General features: G+C 35.6%; 1 protein-coding gene across 1 annotated transcript; it reads left to right on the top strand.

Moving 5' to 3' along the window:
- Window positions 1-1,000: 1,000 nt before the first annotated feature.
- Window positions 1,001-10,699, top strand: LOC137404097 (4-pyridoxate dehydrogenase-like). The gene is made up of 9 exons (XM_068090249.1): window positions 1,001-1,184; window positions 2,257-2,388; window positions 3,234-3,358; window positions 4,121-4,291; window positions 5,241-5,400; window positions 6,635-6,804; window positions 7,685-7,856; window positions 9,892-10,126; window positions 10,564-10,699. Exons 1-9 carry the CDS (start codon window positions 1,001-1,003, stop codon window positions 10,697-10,699), a joined length of 1,485 nt encoding a protein of 494 aa, XP_067946350.1.
- The last annotated feature ends 3,518 nt before the right edge of the window (window positions 10,700-14,217 follow it).

Here is a 14,217-nt window from a genome sequence, read left to right on the forward strand (position 1 = left end):
TAGGGCTTATCTCTGTAGCCACTTTAGCAGCAATCCTTCAGAGAATCTTTAAGAGGAGGCGGAGTCGAATCTGTAAAAAGTGGAGAGAACAATATGACTTTATCATCGGTAAGTTTTGCTGTAAGAGCAATGATGACTTGATATATTGTAACATATAGCACATGCTAGTTAGATGAGTCTAGTAGCCTTGAAATTTGTCCTTATTGAAAAAATAACAAGTATCATTTTTTGCTGTAACCTGCAGAAAGATGATTTTTAAAATGTTCCTGTTGGATGAAGCAATGAAAAAAGAATATCATGGTGATCTTATTTTTAGGTTATAGCTGAAGAGTAGCTAGTCTCTCACACTTGCATGAAGTGATGTGTTTGTAGTTGAAGTTGTCCACACATGTTTATAGTTGGAGTTATCCATATCTGTTTGTAGTTGGGGCAGGTTCAGCTGGCTGCGTCCTTGCTAAAAGGCTCTCGGCAGATGGAAAATTTTCAGTACTGGTTTTGGAAGCAGGCAAAGAGGAAACCGGCTACCCACTCATGCACATCCCTATGATGGCTGGCGCAACCTGCAGCCAGTACGACTGCATGTGGGATGATCTAACAGTACCCCAGGAGAACTGTCAGGGTTTCAATGATCAGGTAATTTTGGGCGGCCAACATGTGGTTTTGAATTGCGAGGAATTGTCTTACATCACTTATTTACAAATTACTGCAGACTTTGATGTTCTATTATGTACCTGTTAGGTAATGTGATTAGATTGCTTTAGTGCCAGACATGAAACAGCTTGTTTTAACTTGCCATTGTTAGTGAAGCTCTGAACACTTGTTTCATGTGGTCAGTAATATTGGAATAAATTATAAATTGTTTTTTGTGTGAACAATCTGCAACAAAACAAATGCTTGACATTTGCTATCAGGCAGACCAAAACCGAAACTCGGCAGGAATAATTACATTTCTAAATAGAAGTTTGTCAAAATACGTGGAATGTAACTTGTTTTTAAATAAATGCAGCGGACATACACTCAGCATGCTCGAGTACTGGGAGGTGGAAGCTCTGTTAACTGGTTGATCTATGCTAGAGGACACAAGGATGACTATGACAGCTGGGAGAAGCTCGGGTGCACAGGCTGGGGCTGGGATAATGTGCTGCCTTATTACAAGAAGATGGAAGATTATTTCATGCCTGATGGTAAGGTTAACTTTTGAGAGCATAAGTATAGTTTATGCTTGTACTCTAGACAAATTCTCCTTTCATCTTTTTTGTAGATGATGGTACATATTTTTTTAGTGAAGAGCTAGTGATAGGTGCTGATGACATTTGTGACTCAAGCTTTTATGATGGTCTTATGTAGGTAGCACGAGGTAATTGCCTGAATGTCAAATTAAAATCTGGAGTTATTTGCCTGTGTTGGTAATATTACTGTTCGGTAAATTACACTACTGCATTGTAGGTGATGTCAGAGTTAGCCTTTTTGCTAAGCATGCTTTCCTTTTTATTTTTGTATATGTTCTTCGTTAGCCTATATCATGTTGTTAACATAGTTTGTAATATTAAAAACATCATATAATTTGTAGTTTTGTCATTCACCGGCGGTAGCACCCTCATTAAAATAGACTACTAGGGATGTTGGGGGTCCGGTTTAGCCAATTATTTAGTTTAATCGATGTGATTATATATAGGTTTATATATACAGAAAAAATCACAGTAATTAAACAGATGTATTGTATTATATACTGTACACTATACTGTATATACTTTTAAATATTTAGCCTTTAGGGAGAAAAAATTGTAAGCTGCATATATCTCTAAAAATAGCACCAAAGGTTAGGTTGCTCCTGTAACAGCCAACTATTTTAGAAGGTTTATCTTCGCGCAAAATATTAAAACTGTTTGGTTTTACTGAGTATAAAATAAGTTACTCTTTCAAACTTGTGTTGTGGTTTTATAACATACGGCATTTATTAATTAAATAGAATTATATTTTCTCTTCATGAAAGTTGGTTTTGCGAGGGATTTATATAAATGGCTTGAATAGACAAGTGTTTTTTACATTTAATTATTTTTTAATTTTTCCTAAAACTTATTATGACCTAAATATCAAGTGTTTGAACACAGCTGAACTTGGATTGCAGCTGCTGTTCTCAAATCTATTTGTCTTAATCGATATCTAGACTAACGGTCCATTTTAAAAAGATTTGCACAATGCTAGGTTATTTGACATTTCTCTAATTCCCTACATGAATACCTTGTTGACCTACAGAAGAATTGGGTCATGGAGGACCGCTGACCATATCTGACAATACCAACTATGGCATCAGCGATATTATGATAAGAGCGGCTGCTGAACTCGGAATTCCTCAGAATTCCTCATATAACAGCGGAGTCAATAATGGTAGATAGTTTTCGTTTGGTTCAGTTAATAATTACACTAGTTTCGTAAAAACATTTCAAACTGTTTGTCATTTTGGTTTGCTATTACATGTCTCATATTTTTTTAATCCGTATTCATGTTCTACCGTTATGGCCGGCTGATGGTGCAACCAGTTAATCACTTGCCAGATAGTTGCTACTCACACCTATCTGGTCTCCTGCAGCCTTTCGATTCCTTTAATCTAATTTAATCATAGATTTGTGAAAATATATTCAAGCATTATTAATGTGTACATTTATAACTTACCGCTTGTCATTTTGTTGATATCCACTGATATTATGTTATGTTGAATACAACGACTTGCACATGTGGTGCATTCAGAGGCTCTCAGAAAAGTGGACAGTAATGCTTTAGATGGCTTTAAATACTTTAGGAATACTTTAAATTTAGATACTGCAGTTTTCACTTCTCATTTACTATACAAATGTCTGGTGCTAAGGCTTGCTATTCTTAACACTAGTAAATTAGTTTTCATTGAATTATTAAACACCGCCAATCAGAGAATAACTTGTTGCACCATTGCTGTGGCTTCTTTTATGAAAAACACCTTAGCAACAGTAGTCACTATATGATTTTCATTCATATTTCTGGTTATATTACAAATGTAGATATATTATGTTTAGATATTATTGTTATATTAGGTCTAGAAAATATTGCATCATGTCATGTTAAAGATTTGAATATATGATATGCATATATCTAGGTATGTGAAAATACATTGCATATTAGAATAATTGAAAGAATTATTTGTTAAGGTTGTTGAGAGTTGAAGTTTGACTGTTTATCCACAATAATCTACTTGCTAGGTGTGTCCACTGTTCACAATTCAACTACAAGTGGCCAGAGAGCTAGCACTGCGAAAGCCTATCTTAGACCTGCTATGTCAAGGCCAAACCTACATGTTGTCACAGAGGCTCATACAACAAAGGTGGTATTTTAGTGATTATATCAGTAATTTTTTTGTATAAAAAGTAAATATAGTCAGTTATTACTTACTGTTGTTTAAAATCTAGAACAACATCAATTTGCAAATTATAGTTTGTTCATGCTTGGCAAAAAATACAGAGAGTTTTTGGATTACAACAATCTCGACTCTGCTGCTTTGAGGTTATGAACGCACTTCATAAAAATATTTATAATAATATTCCATATAGTTTTGTCTTAGCGTCACCTGCAACAATTACAAAATAGTATCCAGTGTGCAAGAGAGGAATATGTTTTGTTGTGCTTGTAACGCCATTTTGGTTGCGCTTGATGGTTCTCAATCTGTCACTTGTAAAGTTTTTTTTTATAGTTTTTTCATTTTGAGTCTAAAACGCAAGGCAGATTCTTCTAACGGTAATGATTCAAAGAAGGGCCATCATCATGGAAGTGAAAATAGGTATTGATAAGAGCGCAGAGTAATTTATTCAGAATGTTCCAACTTACATAGAAATACGAGTTACACCACGTCTTAAGAACAGATCAACGTCGCTAGCTGAAGATTTCTTGTAAACTTGCTTAAAAAGTATAAAAGCTAATTTAAGTATCTGCATTGTAGCCACTTCCTATGCATGTCACTTGTCATCGCATGTCACTTGACCTCTAATTGTAGGTCACATCACTACAATAAAATCTGGTAACAGACAGTTCAGTTAATATTTATCGCTATGAAAGCCCACCCTGTACCTTATACTTTTGTGTTTTAATGCAGGTACTCTTTGAGGGCAAAAGAGCCGTTGGTGTGCAGTTTGTACGAAACGGTGGATTCTCCTACAAAGTGTTCGCAAATAAAGAAGTCATTGTATCTGCAGGAGCAATTAACTCTCCACATTTGCTCATGCTGTCTGGTGTTGGACCAAAAGAGGAACTGGAAAAGCATGGGGTCAGTTTATAGTTTTGCCAACGCAGTGCTGATTACTCAGAATACGCATGTAAAATAGTTGCATTCGTTTGTAGAGGTCATTGGTGGCCATTGGTTCTGTTGAAGTTATGAACTGACCAGTGACTTTGAAGAATTTCTTTAAGATAAACATCACAATCAGCGGTCAATATAATATGAATACTGTTCTGTGAGATTAGACTATGTTAGAAAGCTTTTTACAAGGGTTCTATACTAAGGTAGATAGCCATAATAAATCACTACATTTTACATTCAGTAGTTTCATAATGAATAAGATTCATTTCAATCATGACAGCCTTTCACAACTCTTACAAAACATAGCTCGCTATCACTCAAGAGGGGACAACTCTTACAAAACATAGCTCGCTATCACTCAAGAGGGGAGAAATCTGCTGCAAATCACAGCATTGAGCAGGTAACTCAAAATTACCTGAAGATAGTTTAACTTTGTCTTCTTCTTAGCTATTATAGATTATTCAATATCACAAGTCTCTGGTGACCTTTGATCTTTGCTATGACTCACTCATATAGGTGTGTTGCTTGACGATTCCTTAACATTGCTGCATGGCACTTTTATGTTAAAATATGGTTTACTCAAAAGTTTAAAAACTGTAAAATTCTTTCACATTTCAAATCATATTCAACCCATAAAAACAATTTTTGTAGTAGTTCTCTGCAAATAATTTGTACTATTTTATTGAGAGCAGGAGGTGACAATTTCTTTAAGCTATTATAAGCCGCTATTCACCAACTGATTATGGTATTTTTTAAAGTAACTTGTTAATTTATATCATTGCAAAATTCATTAGAAACAAACAACTACAAGGAAGGAAAACTCTGATTTTTTGAACTAAAGCAAGAGGTGAGCAAGAGAGAACAACCATTCAGTCTTGTTGTCTCTGTAATAAAGATTGATTGGGATTGCCTGTAGATTTCTTTAGTCGCTGACTTGCCCGTGGGAAAAAACTACCAGGACCATGCGGCTATACTAAGACACGTGTACTTTGAAGATGCTGGAAATGCTGGGACATTTGATCTAGCAGAGCTCACCAAAAGATCGGCTCAACTGAAACACTGTCTCAGCGGTTCAGGTGGGAGGCATGTATGGCCCTCAAAAATTTCACTCATGTTTATTCACAGTTATTCTTAGCCAAGCATCTAGCTTTTTACATAATTTAATACTTTAATGTTAGTTATCTGTGGTTAGATTTCCAGTTCTGACATTCTCGGCAGATGAGGGAATCAGTTTGTTTTGACCTGCGTTTGTAATTATTAGTTTCAGAGCAACACACTAGTCTTTGAATCATTGCAGTTTTTAAAGTAGGACCAGCAGTATGTCTTTCATTGTAAAATTCCTGATCCATTCGAATTCTACTGCTATTATTTTAAAAAATGTCTGAGGCTGCAGGGCACTGGGAGAACCAGGTTTGACTTTCTGACTAGGACAAACTGTAACTACCATTATTCTATGTCTTGTTTTGTAATATTTAATACAGTTTTCATTGTGCTCTCTGGCCGTCTATCAATTTTGCCAATTGCGTGTATGATTTTGCAGAAAAATTTAGGTTATTACTTAATTCAATACGTGAGTTGATACAAAAAATTGTTTCTAAAAATACTTTTTTCTTGCACAAGCCTTATGTTATTTAAATTAAAATTCAGCGTGTCAAGGCAAAGCAGTCATATATTACAGGTTATAGTTTATAAGGTAAGATGTCATCTTTTGACAGGTGCTATATTTTTAATCAGTGACATAGTTGGCACACTATAAGGAATTTATATATTTAGTAACATCCAATTCTCTTATGATATACCCATTACTCAAAACTACCTTTACACATAGACCATTCATATAGAAGGTTTCATTGTCATTCATCATAGCCAATATATGTAGGGTATGTGAATCATAGTTCTGTCACGCTATTATAGTGCAATTTTATTCTATTCTTAGTGGTCACATGCTTAGGGTTGCTTCTCAAGAAGCGAATTTGAACTTTTTTCTAACTGCATTTGCTTACTACCCCAAGCTTTATTGCCTTGTTACTGCTTATTATTGCTCTAGAAAAATATTGGCTAACACTTTGTGGGAGGAGATAAAAAGAAAATATTTAGCATTTAGTGAATGAATCCCAAAGTTTATTTGGTTTCAAAAATATTCAAGTAATTTAACATTGCGCAAAATGTCACACAGTGAGCAGCACTTGCGTGCACCGATATACTTGGTGCAGATGAAACATGAAAGCCAGAGTTTCTGGCATCACGGCATAGTGTTCTTCTGTTACAATCTATGCAGTGTCATATGTGATACTGTATTCCACTTTTTAGGGTTGCTGGCTGCAAATCCGACTCAGTCTATGAATTTCTTGAATGTAGAGAATGATAATTATGCATGCTATAAGAGCATGCCTCAACTCCAAGTCACCTCTCTGGGTCTGTGCCTTGGAGCCTCTAAGTATGACAGCCACCTCAAGTCCCTCAATCTCACTTCATGGATTGTATGTTTACAGATTTATGCTGATTTCTACAGTACTACTAGTACTACTAGCTGCAGTTATCTTGCTTAATTTCTATTTGTTAAAGATAAAGAGAGACATGTTATGCTATAAGGGTGTATGAGATGTTGCTGGCTGTGTGTTCCAGTTTTTGCATGCATGCATGTGCATGCTTGCCCGTGCATGCGTGCACGGATATGTGCGCGAGTGTGTGTGCGTGTGAGCGTGTGTATGTAATGGCAGGTTTGAATCGCTACATATCTACTGATAGGTTAGACAAAGACTAATTTTGGTTGAAACAAAATGGACATACCATTGTAAGGCTGGCTAGAAAGGGGTTTTCTGAGAGCATTTTAGTCACTGACAATTTCTAGTTGGCATGTCTTATTAGGTGTACTTAGTTGCCATTTCTGAGCTACCAGACATCAGTCCTGTCATTGAAAGCCCTCTTCCTTCAGTTACTCACCAAATATGTCTCCACGGCAGTTCCATACGTCAACTGTCACAGACCAGCACGCTTGTATAGCTGTATATCAACTCTTGCACACATGCCATAGTGATGCTTGGATGTGCTGTTCACACAAATCACTTTTATCATTCATTAGTAATTTCGGCAATCATATACCAGTTGGCATTGCATGCTATGTGTAATATTGCATAGAATTGAAAGTCTCCTTTGCATACATACTATTTAAAGCATACCAAAAGATTTTGAATGATGTTGCTGGTATACTATCTTGTTGATAGTGAGTTTGAGGTTTTTTGTCTGATTTTTTTGCCACCATTTTGCGTCAATAACAGCTGATTATATGTAGTTCCCTAAAAAGATCTTTTCTCTGGTAATACGTTTATTATTGAATAGGGAATGACCTAATTTGTACAGGAATCCCGATACTTTGAAAGTGTTTACCGATGTGGAACACTGATAGCTATTGTCCTGTTGCACCCTCAGAGTATCGGCAGCATAACCCTAGCCAGCGCTGACCCTCTAGAAAGGCCTTTGATTGACCCTAAACTTTTCACTCATCCAAAGGACAAAGAGGCTGCCAGAGTGGGTGAGTTCTCGTGTTGGATACTGCCAGCAGCCGTATGAATTGGGTCAGCGCATACATGCTGCAGATTAAGTGGCTTTTTATTTTGCAGCTCACAAATATAAATTAAACTTCAAACTCTACCATAACTTTAAACCAAATTTAAATTTACCACTTTGCATTTAACCATAAATTCAAACTTAAATCTCGACTGATAAAACATTTGACAATAATCAATTTAATATTATTCAATATTCCTTAACTACTTTTGTTCTGGTTGCAATAGTCTTTTTCCTGTTTTTACTAAAAAACATAACTAAAGTGTGTCCATAAACAGTTCATTTTTAGAACGTGAAAGATCTACATTAATCATTTTTTCCAAAGACGATTGCTACTATTTTCATTTCACTTTTGTTATTTTACTTTACTTTTACTGTATTATGATCATATGTGTTACATTATAAGTATCATCTATTCTTCCTTAAAGTTTGACTTGCAACAAATTTAACACTACTGTTATTTGGTATCAAAAGGTTCACCGTGTCTTACTCTGCTGTGTTGTAGGTGCAAAATATGTGGAAATGTGATTACAAGCTCTTAAAAGCTAAAAAACAAACAGTTAATCACAGTCATCGCAATGGAATCCCTCTCCAAAACGGCTCAATAGAACGTAGTTGACCGCGATGTGCTTACACTTTCATGCAACCTCATTCGTCAAAATATTTTCACAAATAAACTTCACGCATTCAACAAAACCATATCTATTTAGTTTAATTTTTTAACCTTATCTCGAAGGAGTACATATCATCTTCTGATAAACATGAGGAGCCTGTTGGTCACCTGTGATAGTCGAAAAATGCTGCAGAAATTGTTCGCGTTATTTGGCAGGAAGTATGGGTGACGTGATCAGATTACGACTAGATGATTAGACTAAGCTGAAACAAAACTGTAAAGTAGCCAGCGTCTATATGTGATAAGGGCTTTTCGATAGAACCCGAAGTGTTTGTCATAAATAAGTGCTACGAGACGTTTTATATTGAGCCTTTTATTGGCCTTTCAATTTACGTGATAACATCACGTGTCTAAACAATAACCACGTCAAGTTGAATACGTCATCGAAATAAAGGGATTCCAACCTACTGCGTTTTTGTGATGGCTGCGATTAACTGTTCGTTTTTTTAGCTTTTAAAAGCTTGTAATCACATTTCCACATATTTTGCGCCTACAACACACCAGAGTAAGACATGGTGAACCTTTTGATACCAAATAACTGTGATGGGAATTTTGTTGCAAGTAAATTAATGCTAAAATGTCTAGTACTGTTCCTTTGTAAAGTGAAGGCTTTTCAACTTAAGATTATCAGCTTTTTATTTGGGTAAAATTTAAATTTCTTTGTTCTTGAAGTCAACACCCTCTGTAGGCCAAAAATTAGGTAACCATTTGACCTATAATTAATTTGGCTAACAAATATGTTACATTCAAACCTCTGCAACAGAGTTAATTCGTTCCGAGGTTTTATGCATATGTTAAATTTGTCGAAAGCTTGAGCAAATGTTGTTATGAAAATCCATTAGAACTGGTATCACTTGTTCTCCAGCTCAAACATTTACAGTACCATCTTAATAAACGTTGTAGTCTATTACACATAGCATTAAAATAAATACATTATATAATACTATGTAAAAATCTAAATTAATAAATAGGGTTATTAAAGAGACGTTTTTATCATCACTTTCTCTGTCAGGTGCATCAACAGAAGTTTAACAGAAGTGTAGCCTTAGGCTCAGAGGTGAAGGTCATAACAGTGAAACAATATGCATAGCATAAGTTTGTTTGTTTTAATCTTTAAATTAAAGTTTTTTTTAACTGAAATGGGTTTTAGAAATCTTTGAATGTCATATATTTAAAAATATTGTGGTACAAAGTGAAGTCTTTACTCAAACTCTACATGGAGTGTTGGGTGGTTCTGACTTTGAGGTGTTCATCAGGGGTTTGGCTATAGCATATTACAACTTTATACAGACAGCAGATCCAGTGATTACTGTGTACTCTTGTCAAGGGTTCAAGTTTGTTGGAGACTTAATGAAGACAAAGACTCTGGCTAGCTTGGGGGCCTATATGCTAGATGAGAGGTACCCAACTCGAGACAGGATAGCCCCAGAACTCGAGACTACTTCATCAGAATATTATGATGAGATCATTAAGCACATAAGCTGTGTGCTTTATCATCCTGCCGGATCTTGCAAGATGGGGGCTATTGGAGACCCTTCAGCAGTTGTGGATCCTCAGCTAAAGTTAGCTCTTATTGTGTTCTAATAGCATTAAGCCCGGTAATGTCTGGAATTTCTTTCACCTTCAATTAAAAACATTTTAATATTATTAATTGAAAATAAAAGTTTTCTGGTTCTCAGGAGCCAGATGGAGTTTTGAGACCAAATATTTTTGGCAACCTGGCGGACTGCACTGAACATATGAGTGTGAAGCTTGGATGAAAACTTACCAGAAATTTAGAAATGAATAACGTTTACAGACTAACAGACACACACAATAACAAAGGATTTATTAATATGGATAATGGGTTGAACTGGAGCTCTTAAAAATGCCAAAAACATGGTTCCCTGCCCTAGGACTCCCTTTATGTATAGAGAATCCTCATTTGACTACTGTAGTATGGTTTTTGCATCGAAAATCTGAATGAATAATAGAGAGAAAAATTCTACATTTTTTACAGAGTACAGGGAGGAATAGAAGGTTTGAGAGTGGTAGACAACTCCATAATGCCACACCTCACCTCTGGTAACACCAATGCACCCGCCATCATGATAGGAGAAAAGGCGTCTGATATCATACTGCAGAGTTACAGATGAAACATTTCAATGCCGGATTTATTTCAGAATCAAGTTAGATTCTTGTTGAACGCAGGAACTCTTTGTTTACTTGTAACATTTATTAGATTATGTGTTAGTAAACTGAGAAACATGGTTGTGTGAGGTCAAGTTGATCTCGCTAATCATCAGCCATCTTGAGCAGGAAGATGTGAACATAGAGTGGGCTAGCAGCCACAAGGTCAATTGTAAAGTTCTCTTGGCTCCTTCAGAATGCTGTTAAGGTTGCCAACAAGTAGTGGTATTGGCAGCTGCAGATATATTTGTGCTATAATATTAGTATTCTATATACATAGTCATTTGCTGTATTTAGGGTCCTTTTTAAGCGAGTTATATTATCCGTCGAACAAGTTATTGCAAACTAAATGCTAGGCCTCTCTATTTTTAACCTGCTGACACTCCTTATCACACTGTCTAAATTTGGTACTTTTTATGAGCCGACCTGATGTTTATTTACTTCAAGCTAAATTTATCATGGCCGAAAATCAAGGGATCTTATTTTTTCACTTGTCTTACTGCAGACGGATAAGACAATTCTAAATAGTCAAGGTTAGACTCTATGTTGCTCTAGATTGATATTTTAAAGGCATACAATGTCATGAGTACGCTCACTTGTAAACGGCAGGTATTGTCTATCTGCTGTATCATACACATAGTGAGATTGCAGAATACAATTAGCTTTAGCAGGGCTAAAATTACCTCAAATTATCAAGGTACATGTTTGCTTAATTTTTTTCAATTGGTGCACCTATTTTTGGCTTTACTAAAAGAAGGATTTTGATTCAGTTGACACTGCAACTTCCTTTCTATTAATCATAATTCAGAGCTTGAGCATGAGAAGATAAACCCTAATCCTTGTAAACTTGGAATCCTTTGCTAGCACTGACTAGCACATGTTGCGAGTAAATATATGTAACCTTATATAAATATATATGTAATATATATACAAATATATATTATTTATATATGGGGTATACTATGTATAATATATGATATATTATATTAATATACATGTATGTAAATTTTTGTAACCTGATTGTGAACCAATACAGTAGTCTCTTGCTATGTCTCAGTGCAATTTTAGCAGTTTCAGTACTTTTGAGTTGTAAAAAATTAATTAACAGAAAATAGATTAAAAAAAATAAATTAATAGAAAATGAATAAAACTAAAAACCAAAATACATAAATCTCTCTCATACTCTGGATTAGTGAGATCCTTTCGCTAGCATCATTGTGATATTAGTCATCACAGTTCGCTGGTTTCTTATTACGTTTTGCCAAGTGTAAAAGTGCAAAGCCCTTGTGACACCTTTCAGCATGTTTCTTAAGCCATCTCGACCCTCAAATCGTTTAATGAATCAATTAATGAATTTTACAAAAATAGGAAAATGGTTAAGATTACTGAAAAGAAACCTTATTAGATACTAGTTTATCAGTTTGTGTTGCGTAGATTTTTACTTTTCACGTTGATCCCAATTAATCGTGAAAAATCAGGAATTAATGTACCCAATCTTTGCAGTGCAGTCACTGCACAATGTTCTTATAACCTTAAGATTGCCAAATCAGTTAGTTGCGCCGCTCCTGCAACTCAGATGTCTGGAGGGAGCTTAGTCTTAGCTTAATAGGTAACTATAGCAACCGTTTACAGATGCATTGAACCATGATGAGAGTTACTCATTGATGGGCTTTGAAGTACAACATTTTAACTAGTTTGTTACCCGATTCATTGAAATTGATCCAAAGCTGTGTTAGAACTAGACTGGAAGGCTCCATGCATTGAGTGGCTGCTTAGGAGTCGGCATCTCTTGTCTTGACTCAAATCTAGTTTTAAGAAATTAAAGAACTTTCGATTTTATTTAGTGAAGGCGTTATTTTTATTTTTATCAAGGTGAAGATGCTGTAAATAGATTTATACAGGTTGGTATAGATACAATCATATCAGCCATCAAGGACTAACTAGCTTGTAAGTGTACAGCCAATTGATTTAGCTACTGTACATATCATCACACTCTGAGATTGAAGTTGCGCTCTCACAATTTCATTAGGACTCTTAGGTACTTCTGCTACAAGTTTTTAGTACAATAATAGCCGTGTCCATTTGAAGCCACACTTAAAAAATAAGAAAAAGACTGCTTTTAACGGGATTCAAACTCGCGACCAACACTCTACCTGCTGCGCCAATCCACTGCCTTACCGCAAAACTGGAATAATTACACAATTAGTTATTACACCTGATGATCTCTCACAGACAATAAACTGCCAGAGCGCTAGTTTAAATTATAAATAATATAAAAATATTTTCCATACTTGAAGAAGATCAAAATTAGGTCTAAATAAATACAATAATTAGTCCATGTTCATCCCGTAAACATCACCCAAAATATGACTTGTCTGTTTTGCATTCATAAGGCTAGTAGTCGCCACAGTAGGCATTCATTGAGGAAAACTGCACATGCTTATTTCTCTCTGAGGTGTGAGAGCAGGTGTTCAGGTGAGACAGCAAGCATCCACTGGCAAGACCAATAGAAACCAAATAGCAAATTTTCGATGCTTGATTGGAGTAAATACCCAGTTATCTGATAGTTTATCGAGCTGGGGTTGTGTTGCACCCATAGACCTATTAACAATACTATAGTTAATAGGTCTACGGTTGCACCAGCCTGCTGATGAACTCGAGGTCATCTTTAGTAAAAAATTGATGGTTAAACTTTTAACAAATGCATTTCTTGATATTCACCTAGATGGCATTGTGAGTTCTGACACCAGGGTAAAGTAGCTGAGCTGATGCAGAAGGGAAAAAATTTGGTAAAAGACGAACATTGTTAGCTTGACTAGAACATTAGCAAAATGTAAAAATGGACTGGTCATTAAGTAGTAACTATCGTAGGGCCTTCCAACTTGAACTTGTGTGTGCTGAAAATAAAGAGAGGTACAAGAGATGACAACTACGAAACAAGAAATTACTTCAAGGCCCCAACTAGAGGTACTGTATTCTGCTTAACTAGATGAAAAGGAAACCAAACGAGGTGAAGAAGTCAATTGAATAAATGGATTAGATAAGCAAGATTAGAAAGTGTTCAGGACTCAAAGCTTGCGATGACTACAATTTATAAACTAGATACTCTTGCTGGTTGTCAGCAAACAAAGTATGTATGAGTTTTATTTGCTGAACACCTGCTCAGCGTCTCAGCCTATATCTGTCAGATCCAAACTTACATTGTAGTGTTAGTAATGTAGCCAGCAGCAACTAAAATTAAATGATCTTTTTTGACTCCACCCATGAATTTTTGACGTTTCATGAAACTCAAAAAACTACCACATGTTCTATTTGAATTTGGTAATCAACAGCTATATTTAAAGGGCTGACTCGGTGTGTATGAAATTTTGGAGCCATAGAGAGGAGGTTTTACCTTCCAAAGATCCACTTACTTCCTATTCTGATTCATAATGTGAACCGGGCTCCATATCCATTGACCTACTCTAAGCATCCATGCCTTCAA

This window comes from Watersipora subatra, chromosome 9, assembly GCF_963576615.1.
Source record: "Watersipora subatra chromosome 9, tzWatSuba1.1, whole genome shotgun sequence".
NCBI lineage: Eukaryota > Metazoa > Bryozoa > Gymnolaemata > Cheilostomatida > Watersiporidae > Watersipora > Watersipora subatra.